Source organism: Vanellus vanellus (genome assembly GCF_965231255.1).
Source record: "Vanellus vanellus genome assembly, chromosome: 19".
Taxonomy (NCBI): Eukaryota; Metazoa; Chordata; class Aves; order Charadriiformes; family Charadriidae; genus Vanellus; species Vanellus vanellus.
In genome coordinates this window covers 11,474,091-11,493,852 of record NC_138924.1, presented here as the reverse complement: position 1 = coordinate 11,493,852, position 19,762 = coordinate 11,474,091, and the positions used below count along the sequence as shown (strand labels likewise).

The 19,762-nt window shown below is 45.5% G+C and overlaps 1 protein-coding gene across 3 annotated transcripts; it reads right to left on the bottom strand.

Moving 5' to 3' along the window:
• Window positions 1–4,941: 4,941 nt before the first annotated feature.
• Window positions 4,942–18,110, bottom strand: VEZF1 (vascular endothelial zinc finger 1). 3 transcript variants are annotated; one of them, XM_082492854.1, is made up of 7 exons: window positions 17,934–18,110; window positions 11,708–12,405; window positions 10,907–10,970; window positions 9,702–9,885; window positions 8,013–8,222; window positions 5,729–5,773; window positions 4,942–5,384 (listed from the first exon to the last, which is right to left on the bottom strand). In XM_082492854.1, exons 1-7 carry the CDS (start codon window positions 17,964–17,966, stop codon window positions 4,957–4,959), a joined length of 1,662 nt encoding a protein of 553 aa, XP_082348980.1. In that variant the 5' UTR covers window positions 17,967–18,110; the 3' UTR covers window positions 4,942–4,956. The 3 variants fall into 3 exon arrangements, with proteins under 3 accessions (XP_082348980.1, XP_082348981.1, XP_082348982.1); XM_082492855.1 differs by lacking the exon at window positions 17,934–18,110 and adding an exon at window positions 14,139–14,431; XM_082492856.1 differs by lacking the exon at window positions 5,729–5,773.
• Window positions 18,111–19,762: the final 1,652 nt, after the last annotated feature.

Below are 19,762 nucleotides of genomic sequence, written 5' to 3'. Positions count from 1 at the left end.
AAAAAAAAAAAAAAGGTTTTTAAAAATGCCCGAAATTAGCCCAGAAACCTGACAAACCAAAAAAAAAAAATCTATTATTTTTAAAAAATCCTAAGCCCAGCTTTCCCAGTGGTCGTCACTTGGTCTTCAGGGAGATGCAATGTACAACGAAATGATGGGATGTTAACGCTCCCGCCAGCCCGTGATGAGGGAGCTGGCTGGACGGCCTGGCTCAGTTTCTCTTAGCACTGAAATACTTTTTCCAAACCAATACCAAAAAAGGTTTGTTTCTAGGTCAAGACCTCAGTACTAAATTTTAACCAGGGGCTGACAGTCAAATCTGAACACAGCTGTAAAATGGATTCGCAATAGAAGCTGAGGCATTCTTTTTCTAATTAGAAAACAGTCATTGAGCCTTGCACGTTTAAAGGTGAAAGCTATTTTTGACATAAAAATTAGCACGTAGTTCCTCTGTCATCCTTCAGTTGCTGCTCTGGAAGCTGTGAGCAAATGATCCAAAGATAAGCAAGAAGTATAAACACACTGAATTAAATGAATAGGTAGAAGGGGATCAGGTTTTAAGTTTTATTCTGCCTGACAATTAGAAGAGGAAGAGATTTATTTTTACACTTACTATTTATCCTAAAAAGCACTGGTAAAAAGGTCCACTTAAGCACTGAGACAGACCTCAAAGGCATTTAAAAACTTGAAGTGCTTTTAATAGCTGCCTTTTGAAAATACTGTTAAATCTATTTTTGAGATGGATAAACTAAGCCACCAATAAAGCAAGGGAGGAGTTTTCAGAAGGACCCAGCAGTGAAAAACTATAGTCCGCTTCTCAACAACTCAGCTCCCGTAGGGGGACCCTAAAATGAAAAAAATACCAGAGTCATGGATGCTTTTAAGAACCTGAGCGTTCTTTAAATCCAAATTTTCCTTCCTTCTCTCTTTGGTGGGAATCTAACCCTGACAGCCTCGAAAATTAACGCCAGGCAGTTTGCAAAATACGGCTCAGAGTGACTGTTTCTAAAATAAAAGTGAGTGAAGAGCGAGCAGAACTTGGAGGGCTTATCACCACCAGTAATGCCAGCCACTAATCCCCCGGCAACCCCGGCCCCTTTATGTAACCTGGGATTGCTGCAGCTCAAACAGCTTATTGGGGTTTTGGTGTTTTTCTTTAAACCTCTCGTGGACCAATGCAAACACGTTAAATACTTTTTTCTTCTGCCACTCTAAAGAAAAAGTTATTGTACGAGGGGGAAAATAAATCTTTTATTTGTGAACAATGGCAAATAGAATTTAACTCAAACGCTGAGAATAACACGTGATTTTCTCTCTGGTCTGTGATCATGACTTAACAGAAACCTTCCCAATTTACAACACTCGGGTGTAACTCTCCAATGGTGAGACACTAAAGGTGGAATCCCAAATTTCTCCTCACCCCAAACACCCTCTGGAAGTGGTGGGGTGTTCCAAATACAGAAAACAAACCTGTGCCCGTAGTAAAGCATTTATGCGGTTTCCTGGCAGCGTGGGCGGCTGTGCCATCATACTTGCTTCCCCATGGCCCGCCTCCCTGCAGCGCCGCGCCAGCGCAGCCCAGCACCCGGAGGCTCTCCGTGCCCGGAGGATGAGTTTTCGTGCCATCGATCTGACTGTCCTGACTTTCCACAGCACAAATCTTTCCAAGGCTAAATTCAACTTTAAAACTTTCAGTCGGTGCTAAGCCATTAACCTAATGCTGAGCGCTTATGGAAACTTAAGAAGAAAAAAATAAAACCCCTATTGAACTACTTGCAATTGGAGACCTGAATGGGCTCGATATAAAACCCACTCAAACCGACGGCAGCAATAGGCTTCCCTGGATGTTGGACCAGATCCAGCTTAAAAGTTTCCATGAAATAAACTAGGCTAAGCGCATCAGCTGCATAGAAACTAACTCGGTGTAACAGGAGCATCTGTTCTTCACATCCACCATTTTCTTATAGTCTTAACTTCCCCGGGCTGCAGTGACACACGTCGCCATACAAATCGCTCACCGCTGTCGTGCAGCCACACATCGTCTCCCGAGAGCAGCTGGCCTTACTGCCCTGTCACGCTGTGGACGAACCAGCGATTATAAGGCAGCACGCATACCATATAAACTACTTGACCAGGTAGCTTGCGTTTGTCAAAAAACAGCTTAATGTATTTCATATGATGGCATTACAAAGCGAAATTAATGTCTGTATCGAGACAGCTGAGGAGCACACCTCGGAACCATTTATACACAGTACAAAGCAAATGTTTACCCAAGTACAGATGAAACAGGTTGACAATTAGCTAATGTAGCTTTGTGGACATAAACCAGGTACATTCGAGCAGAACCAACATAAAATAAAAAGGAAACAGCCCTTTTCCTAATCCCATGCTAAGAGCGCCGTGGTTAGTGGTTTGGGAAGCCTCTGTCACGTTGAAAGATTTCCTTGCCGGTGTTTAATGTGTTTATTCTGCTGCTACTCTGCTGGGATAAAAATAACATCCACAGGGCAGGCTAGCTGGACGGAGGACCCACTGTCAATACTACAGCAATTGACAACATACAATTAAGTCTCACACCTGTTTATTGTAAGTAATTCATAGATAACCACTTCTAGTACACATTTTCATATTGGCTTTTAATGCTTTTGTTGTTTGTTTTTTTTTTAAGCTCAGGGACACCCAAACTTCATCTAAGGGTCACCTCTGCAATTCACCCAGATCCAGCAGGCTACACCTGCTATGTAAAACTGGTGCGAGGTGGCATCACTGCCACGGGTAACAGAGATGGCGTGGAAACTACACATCCCAAGATGCAAGGCCCCACGGGCGCGGGCTGCTCTCGGCTAGGGGAGGAAGGAGTTTTGCCGGGGTGCATTCGCCTCACATGCCTCGTTTCGGCCAGATCAGCCTAAGTCATGCAGCTGCCTGCACGCAATGCTCTACACAGTGCAAAAACGAAGACCTCTACACATCTGGAGTAAGAACAGTGGTAACAAAGTCATAGCTACATATTCTTCTCTACATTTTTGTTTATTGAGACAAACTAATTAAAAGGCACAAACATAGGGCATATGTTTACATGGACATTATAACAAACATATACATTAAAAGTGTAGGAATGTGTTTCCTTTCTGCTAAACAGAAAGTTCCTAAGCTTTTATATATACAAAAGTTGTACAATTTGATGTCCTAAAGTACAAAAGATCATTTATAAAATTATTTTACACTAAGCTCTATTTTTTTTTTGTTTTTGTTTTACTATGTAGTCCAAGCCCCTAGAACAGTTTCACGTAATGATACAGATACCTGTCACCTGAGCCAGCAGCCTGGCAATCACTGCTTGTACTGACACGGCAGGGTAGAAACGGAAGCAGTCCATTTTGACTAGTCAGTCCTGCTAGCACTCTGTGAAAATGCGCACACGCTAATCTCCATAGCTTTCAACTTCATTAAGATAAAAACATCTCAACTGTAATTTTTTTTTTTTTTAATGTAGAGTCTTGGGTTTAGGGTGTTGTTTTTTTTTTTTAAACAAAGTTTTAAAAACGTGAATATGTGACATGATAGTCTAAAAAGTATATCTGTTTCCCTAGATTTTGCGTTCTACTTTATGTACAGATAAACAGGTTAAGAAATAAAAAGCACATGTAGCTTAAACATGTGTGACCATTTGTGGAGAAGTTCCGGGCTGGACAGTTCAAACCATCACCCCAGAACTCCCACAAATTGATAGAAATGTGTTAACACAATAGAAGAATAACGTAAAAATGATGATGTTTGCAAATATTTACAAAGTTGAACAGATTTGCACAACACTTGATTAAGAAATAGGGGAGAAATTAAAAGACGCTCTCTGCTTGTCCTGGAGGGGCATCCTACCTAGTTAGTGGTTAGAATAAAAACTGTATACAATTTAATATAAGACAAAACTTCTAGTGAACAACTAACATGTCTGTCCCCTGCTGTAACACCAGCAGGCTCTGACTGGGAGGCAGAGGGCATAAAAATCATCCCCAGTGCCTCCAGAATCTTCCAGCTTAAAGCAATATTTCTTAAGTTTCAAAGCACTCCTTTTGCTCCTAGGTAAGAGTCCCATAGGGGTCTGACTGTTCAGAGACCATGTTTACATACATTTCGACTCCTCTTCTGTCAGCCATGGCTGTTTCTCACCAAACAATAACAGTTTTTTTAAAAAAAATGTTGACTACAATGCTATATTCCCTTAGGGTAATATGTTGGGTAATATTTACATCTCCAAATATCAGGTCACAATCCCTATTATAAGTTGAAGTTAGAATGATAAGTTATCATATGCTTTGCATATCAGAGCTGGTATCACCTTTCCCATAGGGAATGCTGCCTGAAATTATCATATTCCCAAAGGTAAAATGCATATTTTCTCCAAAATGCATTTTTTTTTTTTTTAATGACAACATTGTAATGCATTTACTCATTAAAAAAAACATCCAACACAGACAAAGATTCTACACTAGCTCAGAACTGGACTTAACGACTGGCAAGTTAAAATTAGCCATCCACCCTGTTAAAGATACACAGGGGTCTTTGCTAGTGTTTAGATTAAAATAATTTTCTAAGTTATAATTTGGGGGATAAAACATAAAACTGTTTTTTAATTACTTTTTTTTTTTTTTAAACTCTGGCAAATAAGTATCTGCTCTAATTCAGCATCAGTCAGCTACAAGGTAAAACTTACTTTAAATGAAGTGCTCCAGTGAAACTCAAGTTTGAACCATATGAGCCAAATCAACGGGGGAAGATGCTACTACGGTCTCTGATGGTGCATGTTGCCCCAGTGTCTTAGTCTGAATTTATTATTAATTAAAACAAAACAAAAAAAAAACCAAAACAAAAAAAAAAACCAACCAAACAAAACCCAAAAAAGAACTGCTGGTAAGGATTCCATTTTAATCCTTTTTAATACTGTTTAGAAATTCTTTACCAGGGAGGAGACGTGGGCAAGGCCTGGGGCAGGAAAGGCATGCTCTCTACTGGTCTCATTGCTATATTTAACGGACCAGCTAACGTCATTGGTGTGGGGAGGTTCATGGGAGATGTTATAGTGACTGGATGCGCTATATTCACTGGAGCGGTTACTGGGGTGGGTAAATTGACTGGTGTGGTGAGCGTTAATGGAGATGTCATGGATAATGGACTTGTTATAGTTACAGGATGCCCTAGGTTCATCGGACTGGATATATTAACTGCACTTGATACATTTACTGGACTTCTCATGCTCATTGCAGCTGCCACTGTGACTGGGTTTGTGATAGTCCCAGAAGCCACAGAGGACGTTATATTGAATGGAGTAGTAAGAGTCACAGGCGTAGTAGCAGCAGTGGAGGTTTGGCACAAGTTAGCAGCTTCTAAAAATGAGACATAAAAAGACAAAAAGTTTTTAACACATAAAAAACCATGGACAAGATTTAAAAAAAAAAAAAAAAAACAAGAACAAAAACCAAACAAGAACAGGTACAAATTCTGGAATAATTTTCTTTAGGAATTATTAGTAAGTTAAAACTGTTAACATTCTATAGCCTACAAGAAATATAAACTCTCATGCAGTTCATTTCAATTCAATACTTTTTTCCTGAGAAGTCAAGCGAGGTTGTCTTACAAAGAGGGTTTCGATGTTCATAAAAACAGTATCGTACAATCAAAAAAATCCTCCCAAGAGGAACATTATAAATAGAGGAGAGAGTGTACATACCGAATGGTACGTACTCTATAGCCTTCTCAAAGGTGAACTGACATTCTGTGAAGGTTTTAAAAAGTCATTATTAGGGACTGATAAGCAAAGCTCGTTTCAATATTTACCTGCTTATTTCAGTCTTAATTATTGCTACTAAATTGTTCCACTGATCACAGTACTTCTACTTAGCAATTTTCAAGACTACCCACTCAGTACATCTTTCAACCCCCATCACCTCCTCAGCTTTCACATAAGCTACAGCTCCACACCAAGTTGTTTTGTGGTTTTTTTGGGTTGTGTGTTTGTTTTGGTTTGTTGGCGCTTTTTTTTTTTTTTTTTTTTACTGTGTTTTGCAGTAAGCAGGAATTAAGTGCCGAAGAAGGCAGAGGCCAGAGGGCTGTGCAGGGCAGGCCCGGGGGAGCGGGTGGTCCGGGTGGTGAGGGCTGGCTGGGCATCCATCAGCACCACCTGCCGGCTACCCACACCAGAGGGCTCCGAAAACAGAAGCAGGCCGGTGGAGGCGGGTAAAGGGAAGGGCTGACTGCTAGAGAAACCGACAAAAATATATTCTACATCAACATTACGGCACTCCTAAGTCGTGTCTTATTCCACATTTGTAGGGTAGGACACCAAGCTCAGTCTACACCCACGTTTCAGGAGGTAAGCCAGGAGCAAAGAGTCCACTCTTGCCACTCGGGCAATACAAATGTACCAAGACAGAGTTAACTTTGAAAGCAACATTAGCCCCATTCAAGGGTTACTGTTGGTTCTTCAAAGTCCATATCTAGGAGGGGTGGAAAGGAAGGGAAAGAGTAAAAAAAAAAAAAAAAATATTGTGAAAATAAATAGTATTAGACTAAAAAAATTCCATCTAGTGTTGCAAAGCCAACACAACAGGTGGCACTAGCACAGGAGAACCAGCATGGAAAGAGTAGCAATAGGCATGGCACTGACTGGTCTAGCTTCACCTTCCAAGTGCAGTAATACGCAAAGACACATCCCACCCCGTGCCCCTTCCCCAATTAAGTTAATATCATCAAACTGACAACACTCCTCCCCACCCACCTCCCTCGCCCACCATTCGGTCCAAAACCACCGTTTCTGTTAAAGCACATTCAATAATCTCAATAAGCAAGGAAGGGAGGAGGGAACAAGACACAGGAAGGAAGGAGCAGGAGAAAATCTCAGAGATTTTCTAAATCTGATGCCCATTTGATTTATCCCCTTAGTGGCCTGATGATAATTAATGTTTCTGCTATCGCTACATTTTAACATGAATAAGCTGTTTCTATACTGTCTGATCACAGAATTCAATTCAATTGGAATAACAATCAAGGTGAAAGGAGCTAGCAGCCTAATACACAAACAAGACCTAGAAAAGAAAAAAAGTGAAGAAACTGAAAAGAAGTTTAGGAGAAAAATAAAAAAGCGAGTCAAAAACATTTATTACTAAAAACAGCTAGTGAAAAACAGTAAGTGGTCACTAAGAATTTCTTCTAAAACATGTAATCCATGAAAGTCACATGATAGGCGTTAGAAATCAAACTGTTGTGAAAAGAATAAGCTAGCAGTAGCGGGAGACTTTAAACTACTATACTCCTAATGACACTAAATTGAAGCAATCTATTCTTTACAAAACTGACACATTGACCAACAACAGGAAGCTATTTGACTTCAACTACAGCAGCAGAGGCATAGGTAAGCTGTGAGCTAGCAATAATGAAAAACACGTTCACTTATTAGTTAATTTTGTAATGAAAAAAAGAAACGACACCAAAGATAGAAGAGTAAGTTCTACGAGTTCCAGGAAAGTAAGCAAAGACAGTTACGTGATGATGAAATGAATGGAATAAATTGGGAGAGAAAAGATGAAAGGGAAAGAGAAAGCACCCACATGCAAACCAATGGTGATGCAACAGAGGGTGTTGTGTGTGGATATATACATATACATATATATGCACACAAGTTAACGACTGGTAAATATGCATAAACACAGCTAAAAGCCACATGCAAGTCAAAAAACACACTCTTGCCTTGGAGCAGACACAAACATCCCTTTATAATTGACGACTGCTACGTACACATTCAAGCACAGAGACCAAAGGGAAGTAAGTAATAAAGAGTTCATTTACAACAACGTAATTTTGGTCACGTTATCTTCCTGCTACTTTTAGCTACTACTTCTAACATCAAGAATGCAATTTTCACATAAGACATCCTTTTCTGACATCCTGAACTCCCTATATAACTGTAAACTCCAGCATCTTATAAAACCAAGATGGTAAGTATTGTTTTGTTTTACCTTTCTTCCTTGCTTTGACGGCCTCTTCCCATAATCTCAGGGTCTCTACCTGCTTTCCAGGCCAACTTGTTACATGCTGCTGCTGCTGTTGCTGCTGTTGTTGTTGCTGCTGTTGTTGCTGCTGCTGCTGCTGCTGTTGTTGTTGTTGTTGTTGCTGCTGCTGCTGCTGCTGTTGCTGCTTCTGATTGCTGGTCTCTTCACTCATGCATGCTATGCCAATTAAGTAAGAACACAAATTCACCCTGAAAAGTTACTCTGTTTTCTGCTGAGATGACAAAGGCTTCTTCCATAAAGAGTGTGTGGAATCTCACAGGATTCCAAGAGCAAAAATCACAGAGGTGTTTAAAACCATATAATTAATTCTGGGCTTTATAAAACTACTTTTCCAAGATCTAAAATCCAAAATGTAAGTCAGGAACATCTGCTTGAACTGCCAAAAATGAGCTCCCTTTCTGATTATTTTGTTTGTGTTTTAGGAAGAACGAAACCAAAGACTACAATGAGTGTCTAGAATTCAAGCTGGTTACCTGATTCCATTTTTTCTAAAGCTCACCTCCAGTTTAAAAAAAAAAAACAAAACACCACCACACAAAAAACCCACCTTATTACTTTCTATTGCAATTTTGACTTAAAATTTTCAGTTTACCTTTACATCACAGAACAGCATGTTACTTACTACTCTGGCCACATTACAGCTCATCATTTCCATCTCTAACAACTGCTGTAAATACCCCATGTGAACTGGCTTAGCACCACCCAACTGGTTTGGGAAGCCAGAGCTGTAACCCTATACCCTGAAAAATAATTCACATCCAAAATTTGTATTAAGCTCAACAATCAGGCATTTTAGACATGCCCAGTTCAAATTATCCACTTCAAATTATCCAGAAGTGACAGGAACTGCGAAGATGTTGTAAATTAATACTGTTTAAAAGGCTTTAAGGACAAAGTTTCCAAAGACATTCCTCTGAAAACCCATCTTATATCGCTAATCGTGCAGGTTAACCTAAGTTACAGGTATTTTAATAGGGAAGATTTGAAAGTCAAGTCTTCGTTTGCTTACTAGGCACTCCCGGGTTCAGGCTTCAGCACTTTCACAGAGTTTTAAAACTAGAAGGAGCTATTATGAACATCTCATCCGAACTCCTGCACACCACCAATCAAATACCATTAACGCCCCAAACATACCAGGGCTGGATTTAAATGCTTTTCTTGTCAGCTACTGCCAGAGGGAGGAATCATTGAGCCCCAGGGTCAAAGCTCAGGGAAAGCAGAGCAATCTCTCTCCTAATTTTGATGAGCTTTAGATGAGGCTTCAAACCTGAAACTTGGCAGACCTCAGCAGTTCTTAACTATTCTAAATTATCTGTTGGACTTTTAGGCCTGTACAGTTCAGGAAGTAGCACTGTACTTAGAAGCTGAGAAAAATTGGCAACTCTTTTCTTCAAGAGACGGGCTATTCTCACAAACTGCAGGGCACTCCTAAGGGATATAAGAGCACAGTCTAGCAGCAAACCAATTCCACATATGCCAATTCTTGAGCTGAAGAAGATCCTGTTATCGAATATCTATTTTTAATAGGTGTGAATACCCAGACTGATGGGTATGTTTTTGCATTCTAACCTAATCAAAGGCAATTCCCTTTGCAAACACATTGTTATTAGAAATGTTTTTAAAACGTTCACCTACTTTTATTGATGCCTTGTTTACAGGTATTACAGTTGATACTTTGGCTCTGCCCGTGTGTCTTTAAGTGGCTGGTGATATATGCTGCACTCAGAAGTTTACCACAGATATTACACGATACCTTTCCTTCATGGCGCACCATGTGTGTCCGCAGTCTGTCTTTGGTGGCAAAGGCAGCAGTGCACGTCTATATGAAGAATAACAGTGACACTTGAAGTGCAGACAGCATCGTTACAGTACGAACTACATGCCCACTGTAAGCTTATTTTACCTTGTGGGTGCAAAGAGTATCCTAAGCTTACTGACAACCTTAAGTTTTACCTGTATTTATACAGAAACCAAAATCAAACTACTAAACAGACTGAAAATGGAAGCTGGCTTCTGCGACAATTAGGACAAAAATCATACTCTACACTACTTGAACTTTCGTAAAATAGCTGGTTCTCTTACCTACCAAAGCAAGAGGTAGCTTATGAAAAAAACCCTAGAACAGGCAAAGTTGGTTTCTGATACAATTTTACTGTACAAACACTAACTTGATATCTTAAATTGCTCAATTACTTCTGTTCCCATCCAAATTGGAACCAGGAAACAAAACCTTTTTCTAATGCTATTCTTTTACACAAGACTTTTATTTAATATGATGAGTCACTAAAACACAGGTTGGAACAAGCATGGATATTCCAAGCAAAACGGTTAATTGTTCAAGGGCAGTCAAGTTATTTCTCTTGTACTCAGTCGTCAACTTTTGACAACTTGCTTTCACATTCCAGCAAAATAACAGATCCAGAATCAACTATTCCAATCCACTTTAAATAGATATACTGAGAAACACATTTAATTTAATTTAAATGCGCTGAGAAACACGTTGCACGCATTACCCCAGTAATCAGCACTGAGCTGAGGACGCTGTTACAATCCTACTACTAAGTAAAGCGTATCGTAAAACAGTGCACCTATGTTGCTCTCCAAGAAGGCAAAAAGCCTCTCATCTTCCTGAAGAAGTTAACTGCAGCATCCTTTTAAACCGCCTCTTCACTTACATCAGAACTACAGTGCTGCTAGTTTGTAAGGCAGATGGGACTTTATTCCTAAACCTGCTTTTCAAAGAAAAGTCCAGGAGCAAATACAGTTCTGGAACGATTATTCACCTGAGATTCTAACGCTACAATAACGTATTGTTCTTAATAAATCATTTTAGCCCTTACTTGGCATTTGAAGGGTCTCTCTGTTGAGTGAACATGTTTAACGTGACAGCTTAAATGATCAGGCCTGCAAAAAAGAGAGGAACAGAAAGGAGAATGCATACTGTTACAAATACATAGTAACGACACGGTGGCTAGCGGTGCTGAACACTGCTCTGATGACCCCTTGCCGCCCGCATCCCTCTGCAGGGCAAGAATAAATACACTCCCCTTACCTACGCAGTGGCTTTCAGCTAGAGTAACGCAGAGTTACGCTGAGACCCCATCTGCAGTTTAAAACTTAACCGCGGTGTTCTCACACACCTGCAAACGGTACGTTCGGTGGTACCTCGTGTGAAGGTGACAGATCAACAGCTCTAAAGGCTGAAGTTTTCTCTGTTGCAAGCACAGATACAAATACAGCCAGCAGCAATGCAAGCTCCCCCACAATGCTCTGTCAGTACGCCTCAACCTTGCTCCCGGACCAGGAGACATTTGCCTGCCGTGCCCCATTCGGTCATTGACCTTTGCAAAGGCTGCTAAAGGGGCTCCGTGGTCACCACCAGTGACATGGACACGTGTCCTTCGAGACCTGGATGAGGTCGCGAAATCATTTCAAAACATTCTCAAAAAAGAGCAACCACTTTCGGCCGCCGCCAATCTGGCTCAGACCGAGACCCACACCCTAGAGGTAAACAAGGCTCTTTATCCCCTCACCAATCTTCTAAGATGTCTGGTTCTCCTAGCCCCTCGCTACGATAGCTTAACCCTTCTTGGTTATGAAAAGCCAATACTTGAGCTCGCCTGGGATTTTCTACATGGTACCTCGAGAAGCCTTTTCCACAAACACCACAGGTGTATGGTTTCGTGATGCCACCTTCGTGAGACCTCACGTGGTAGGTCATGCGATCCTTTCTCTTGAAGCGCTGATTGCAAATTGGACATTCAAAGGGTTTTTCGTCTGAGTGGGACAGCTTGTGCCGGTTGAGGTGGTAGACATCCCTGAAGGCCTTTCCGCACATCTCACAAGCGTGGTTCTTCTTAACGGGCTTGCTGGGCTTCTTCACCGTCTGAGTCACTGCCATAGCCGTTGCGCCAGCACTACTGCTGGGGTTGGTGGCAGAGGAAGACGTAGTGACTGTGGACAGGATGCCTGCGATAGTCGAAACCAATGAACTTCGGCTGTTGTCACCAGCGATGGTCGAGATAAGGGGCACCATTGTGGTGGGAGTTTTCTTTGGCCGTGACACTAACTTTATCCCTGTGTGGCAGGACTCGTGACGCCTCAAATGGTAGCTGTCCCTGAAAGCTTTGCTGCAGTAAGTGCACACAAAGGAGGTTTTAGGTTTTTCCTTTTTAATCCCAACAATAGCATCCTTTAATGTTTCTGGTGCAGGCTGAGGTTTCTGCGTTATTGGTAAGGGCAGAATCGGCTTCTGATCGGGTGGCTCAACAGCAGAGCTCAGGAGAGGCAACAAACTGTTCTGTGCTGCCTGCTGTTGGTGATGTGAGGCTTCGTGTGCCTAAAACCAAACATTCACACTTAAATTCTATTGATGGGTGCTCACTCTGACACGGTGAGAACATTTACAAGCTACAGGAAAGCATATTCTAGACCAAAAGCCATTGAAGTAACAACTGGAAAACGTCACATAATGTGGGTTTTGGACAGGATAAACCGCTCATGCTTTAAACGCACTGCCTGTGCAGATTCTGTGGGAAGTGTAGGAAGGCACACACCATAACAACCAAATAATTATTAAGTTTCCGGAGGGCAACATTTCTTATGGAAAACAACTAGGTGCATGTCAGATCTTTTACTAACACAGTGTTTGATCTTTACATAACAGATAACTTGTTTTGCTAACGATCATATCAGATGCCACCTTGGGACTATCTTTGGAACGTATGAATGTACTGATGGGAGTTGCAAAATAATGCCCCACCTTTAAGCGCAGCTTAGTGCACGTTGAGAATTAAACTGCAGCCAGAGAGCGCCAGGATGCGATAAGGCGTCTTATTTAAACAGCGTGTTCATACCAGTGTGTTAGCACTGAAACCAAAGCAACCTGAATCGAGAGCTGTCTAAAGCCACATTTCTATATTTAGCAGGTTCCCGCCGGATTTATACACTGACCACTGCACTCTTTGCGTCTGGAAACTAGTAAGAATAGCGACATGTTCTTTTTCTCTTCATCAGCAGCTACTCTGTGATAGGAAGAGAAGCTAATCAATAAGCACTGGCAGACATCTAGAGATGCTGGAGAACACAGTTGGGGGGGGCTGTGAAAAAAAAGAAAGACTTGAAAGCTGTTTCAAAACAGCCAATACTAACTGACCGAACTACAGAATCAGTGGGAGAAGCTGAAGGGAAGAGATAGAGGGGAACCCCCCCAGGAGCATGCCGCGGCAAGCACCGCTCAGCTGAGCCGCAGCCCGTGCTGTTACCGGCTGCTCTACACCAGGCTTGTGTTAGGCGTTGTTTATTCTAAGGCAGAAAACACTGTTATTAAAACTCATCCAGTCAGACTGGGACAAAACCCTAGCAGATACAATTTTAAAGTGGTTTAGAAACCACACAGAGCAATTCAGCCTAATGGAGCATTAAAATAAATCACTCTAGCACCTTAAGCCAGTTTAAGCGCATCTGTATTCAAGATGTGCCTTGGCCTCATCAGGCCAGTTTTAAATCAGTCTCGTTAATAACGCAGCGTGCCAGGTCTGAAGCTAAGTTTGGGGAAACTTGCATTCCCGTTAGATCAGTACTGCAGCCTTCCAGGACTTCTTCCCTATGGTTTCCTTCATAAAATAACACGACTTGAGGTAGCGAGAGCCGGGTAAAACACTGTGCTGGCTCGCACCCCCCAACTTGTCTAATTTTACGTTGGTTGAGGATGGACAGCTTTACGAAATGCACTCAGGCTAATAAAGTTCCTACGTGAATCCACCTCATCGCATCCTCTGGAGAAGCCAGTATTTCTAGAAGCTCACTTCGGGACTTTTTCTTAGTTGCACCCGAGCTCCGGCCGCTTTGCCTCTCCCGATCGCAGCAGCGACTACAGCCACCGCGGTGCCACTCTCCCCAGGCTGCAGGGGGGGCTCCCGCCACCTCCCACCACCGCACAAGCCCTGCATCACTTCAGCCACTCATTTCTCAGGAGCGCAATGCTGGTGATCTTTCTATAAAAGCCACCGGTGGACACAAACACTAACCCACGTGGGTACGAATACGTGCTCCCTAACACTCCAAGCCTACCTGACAGAAAAACATTCCACGGGAGAAAGCTCGGATTCGGTATGATAACAGGAGACAAAACTTGCGGGGATCGTTAGGAGCCAGGCCAGCCTCTCCGCTTTAGCTCCACTTCACGTCCCATCTGTGCCGAAGCTTGGGATGCAACAGGTAAGCTGAACATTACCACCCTGCGCCCGGCCACAGCAGCCACCTCAAACAACAGCCCACGGGGCTGGTCTGCAGAAGCCACTGCTGAAGAGTCGAACTCGGAACCCTCCTGGAGGCTACGCTGCTAAATCAGGGCACGGCACAAGCTCCAGCTCCTCCATTAAACTTCTGCCTGACTTCAGTGACAATTGTGGATTTTCAACCCTTTATTTTCCGTGTTTTTTAAAAAGCGATTGAGACATCTACATTGCATAAAAAGAATAGAGCATGTACAATACACATTGAAAGTACAATATTAAGCAAGTTGTGTACTTAAATACTTAAATACAATTTTAATTTTAAAAAACTCTGAAATGTTTTACAGCCAACTTGAAGTAAGCATTAAACAATGTTGTTAAACTGCATCAGAAGACACTTAAGAGCACCTAAGGATAGCTCCAGAGATACAGTTTCAAAGGCAGAGCTAGCAGATCGGATAATAGAGAGCCCAAATCCTTTGGACAAGGTTCAAACTTCTGCAGTTTATGGATATTTTTAAGCCTTAAAGAATCGTCAGCACTTCAAGGTAATGATGCACTTACTCCTACGGAACCGATAGAGACGGTGGACATAAAACAATGTATATTCATAAGGCTACAGGCTACGGAGCCGCTGCTTATATAAGTCTGCTTATCTTGGTTCCCAGATAGCCGGTGTTATTAGCAGCGCTGTCTTCCTAACAACCCCTCTTTGCAACAAGCAGTATTCCTCAGTTTCCAAGGGCCGCCTGCATTAAAGCCTTTTAAAAAAGGATCAGGCGGTATTTTTTTTAACTTGCTGTTCGAGAAGGGAAGACAGCACCTGCTGCACGCCTCTCGCGAGTCATTTTTATTAAGGCACAGACCACGGTTTTACTTGACCTAGCATTAATGTCAAGTCAACATTTTTGCGATATTTTGATTGCCTGGGACAGGCTCTCGCCTTGTTCTATCACTAATTTTTTCTTTCCTGGGGGGCAGTAAACAAAAAAACCCTGTAATTCGTGACCCGGAGTGGTAGGATGTGGCATTGTGAACTTCCAATGCCAGAGGCTAAAATATTTTTGCGCTCCAGCCTTAATGCGAGAGCAACAAATTAGCATGAGTCATATCTTGAACACTCTGTTTGATGGATGATTCCTCCTCACATTAACAGATACAACTTTCACTTTCCGAGCAGATACTAAAAGTGGTTTTCAAAATAGGCATTTCAGGGACTAATAATACCCAAACAAGAACTGCTTATTCAGTCTCACAATCGTTTCTTTAAAAAGATACAATTCATCAAAATGCCACCTAAACACAATCAAACAACCTTTATTTGGAAAGAGCAATTTACAGTCACACATCCCATTGCTAGCAAGACTAAAATTAAGGCATTGCAACCTCCTCTAAAAACATTCCGCTAAAAATTACAACTTTACACACCGCGTATTAAGCTGTCGCTTAGAAATCCTGTCACAGCTGAAACGCACACTTGGTAAAACTCCCCCCATGAAGAATGAGCGTGTATATTCCATCACTTGCATTTGTTATTTAACTGATACCGGGGAGCGGGGCTGGGAGGGGCTTTTAAATCCACTTTTCGTTACTAGTTTTAACTAATTGGTTGGATCTTGGCTGACACGCTGTTGCTGAGAATGGGAAGAAGAAAAACTACAGTCACATCAGGAGTACCTTAACAGTGCTTTCTGCTGGGTGCATCAGGATGCTCGCACCCTACATCATTGGTTTTAACAAAATGACTCGAGAAACAATATTCAGCATTTATTATGAGGGCTTAAAGCTTTATTATTTGGGGGGGAGAGGGGGGGGAAAGCAGAGGAAAATTTCCACGTCACAATTTTATGAAGATGCGTCCAAGTTGCACATAGCTAAGTCCGTTAGGAAAGTGAACTGCTGACTCCTTAATTAAAAGCAGCAAAGCCTACTTCTAAATCCAAGCGTGACACCGCTATTTCAAAATACAGTACTCTTCAAAAAAAATACAGACGAGCAGCAAGAAGCTGGACACGTACTTGAAAGTATTACTTGGCATTTGTTACAGAGGTTGCTGCAATACCATATTGCCAGCCTATGAATAATTTCCCCTCAAAAACTCTCATCTGCGAGCCTGGGAGGCAGAAAGGCGATAAAACAGCCCCAACTCGGAGGGAGATGGCCCTAAACTAAGGAGATTAACTTCTTAGCGTGAAGTTTCCTATGTGCGAATCACAACTGCCCACTAGAGTGAGAAATAATTCACAAGACCTCAGCCAAACTCGATGGCATCACCCGCCTTCATCACGAAAAGGCGGAAAACTCAGCGCCCAGCTCCCGGTACCGGCACCCCGGAACATTCCCGGCGTGTTTTCGGAGGCAGAGCACCCGGGCGAGTGACTGACTCATCCCCCGGGACTTGCAAGGGAATAATTTTTCCTCTCTAAAGGAATGGTGCTCGCTCTTGGCGGATTTATTCATTCAACTCAGGTTTTTGAACTCGTGTCACGGGTTGGGTTTGGGTTTAATTCCGAGGAGGACAGTGAGTAAGCGAGTGACGGCCGCTGGGAACACGCAAAGAGGATTATTTTACCTTGAGAAAGGTGATGTGTGGGGCTTTTTTTTTTTTCTTTTCCTTTTTGCTGCTGCTGCAATTCCACATTTTATGTTTTCAAGCTCAAAAAAGAGCAGGAGGCATCAGAAAACAATCCGGCGTGAAAGGGATCAGCTCACAAAAGCCAGGGGAGGATTTTTTTTTTTTTTAATTTTTTTTTTTTTTGGGTACACTGGATTTTCTTCGGAATTACATAAACAGCGGTGGTTTTAAGTCAATCTTTCGCAGACAGAAGGGGGGAAAATTGTGACTCAGTTGGCAAAGGGAGGGGTTGCACGCTCTACCGTCCCTATTCCTCCCTGTTACCGTTAGCATTTCGCCAGTTTTTACAGAAATCCGGCCCGCTCGCGTCCTATTTTAAAAGAAAACAAGCTCCCTCGTCACCCGGCCCCTGAGTCAGGCTGTTTAAAGAGGGATTAATTTATTCTCCCAGACACGGTGTTTGTTCCATCGGGGTTTTGTTAGAGCCCGGTGGAAGGCTGGGTTGTTTCGTTGTTGGTTTTCTTTTTTTTTTTTTTTTTTCATTTTTCTTTTTGGCGGGGGGGGGGGTGTGCGTGTGTGAGAAAAAAAGAGAAAAACAAGCGGAAAAAAAAAAAAACCCCAGATGCTATTTCGGTTTTTTTTTGGGGGGAATGAGAAATAATTTTTTTTAAATATATATATAAACATTACCCTCTTTTTAAATATATATATATAAATAAATAAGAGAAAAAACATCGCGGGGCGGCGGCGGAGCGCGGGCGGGGAGAAAGTGCAGGAGGGAAGGGAAAGGAGGGAGCAGCGCTGCCGGCGGCGAGGGGCCGGTCAACCGCTGCCCCGAGCGGGCCGGGCCGGGCCGGGCCCCCACCGCCGCCGCCGCGGGCCGGGCCGGGCCGGGGGAGGCGGGCGGGAGGCCGGGCGGCGGCGCTGACTGACAGCCCCGGCCTAGCGGGGAGCCCGGCGGGCGGCCGCCCGCCCGCGGCCGCTGAGGGGAGGCGCGGGGGGGGGGTGAAGGGGGGGGGGGGAGCGCGGGCAGGGCCGGCCGCCGCGGGGCCTCACCTGAAAGAGGAACGCGGTCCAGTTGGCCTCCATGGCGGGGGCGTCCCGGCCCTCGGCGGGCGGCGGCGGCAGCTCCGGCGGCGCGGTCCCCCCCTCCCTCCCCCGGGCCCCAGCTACATGGAGCCGACAACAAAGCGGCGGCGGCGGCGGCGGCTCAACATGGCAGCGCCGAGCGGCCGCTTCCGCTAACCTCCGGGCTGCACCACTGCGGCCCAGAGGGGGGAGGCGGCGGCGCGGCGGCCCGGCGGGGCGGCGCGGGCCCGGGCCGCCGCGGCGCCGCCCCCGCCGCTCCCTTCGCCTCGGGGCGGGCGGCGGACCCGGGGCGGCGCGGCGGGGCGGCGGGACGGGCGGCGGGGCCGGGGCGGCGCGGCGGGCCGGCCGCCCCCCCCGCGGGGCTGGCAATGGGCCGGTCCCGGGCTGGGGAAGCCGAGGCGAGCTGTGGCGAGAGAAGATGGAGGAGCGGGGCGAGGTGTCCAGGGCAGCCGCCGCCGCTACCGCCTCCTCCTTCTCCTCACCGCGCCCCGGCCCGGCTCCGCGCCGCCCGCCCTCCCCTTCTCCCCTCCCCGCCCGCCCGCCGCCGCCCCCGCCCGCCGCGCGGGGAGGGAGCCGCGGGGGCGGCGGGGGGCGGCTTCGCCCGCGGGTGCGGGCCGGCGGCGGGCGGAGGCAGCGCCGGGGCCCGCGGGGGCGGGGGGAAGCGGGGCCGGCCCCGGGGGTCGCCCGGCGCCGCGCCGACCTCGGCCCACCCGGGGATCGACCTCGGCCCACCCGGGCTGTCCCGGCCCCCTGCAGCCGGCTGGCCCGGGGCTCCCGGGGTGCAAAGCCCCGGGGTTCACGCCGGTCCCCACCTCCCGCGGGCAGCGCCGGGCGGTTCGGCCGCCGCTCTGGCCCGGCTCCCGGCGGCGGTGGGGGGGGGGACGACTTCCCCGGCCCGTACACGCCTCGAAGTTGCAAACTGACCGGGTTTGCTTGTGTCTAAGGCATCTTCAGCGCAGCACCTGAATGCAAATCGAAGCCACAAGCAATTAAGTCTATACTTACCGTTAATTACGTGTTTACACACATCCAGCACATCCCTGACAGGCAGCAGGACGGGGCCCTCCTCTCCCCGGTGCTCTCGGGGGACAGGGAAGGCCCCGGGGACGTGGGGCGGGTGCAGGGGACACCTATGCCACCACCTCGGGTGGCATCTGAGAGGTGTCCGGCATTTCTTTGGCAAGCACAGGAAAAACACAGAGTGCGGCGGGTGCAACCGCGAGAGGATGGATGTCTTAAAACCAGACGTCTGCTCACAGGCAAGGGCTGTCTTCCCCAGGACCGCGGGAGATGACAACAGGCTTACAAAACTTTATTTAATAATTTTTTATTTCCCTCTCCTGCTCCAAGCAATCCTCTTTGCTCGAGCCCAGATCCACGCTGAGCCGTGCTACGCGTCTGAGACCTCAGCCGCTGCGGTGCCCGCTTCACCGAAAACACCGGGCAGGTCGGGCGCGTGAAGAAACACAGCCGTGTCACTGCTGGCTTCCGTGCAGCTTGACCTCAGTAAGCTGGGCTAAATACAGCTCACGTCAATGAAGGTCCCCATAGTACTTCCTCCCTTACGGGAGAGCCAGGTGGTTTTTCTTGTCTCCTATTACAGATAAGGCAAAGGCCGGTCCCCAAGCCCCAGTTCTGCGTAACGCCGGTGCCGCGCTGCTGCAGCGGGGAGGAGGGACGGTGGGGACCGAGTGGCCGTCGGCAGAGGACTCGTCGGCTGTCCCAGCCCGCCGGCTCAGCCATCGCTTTGTGCAATCTTGGGCGAGTCACCTGGCTCCTGCTGCGCGGGTCCTCGG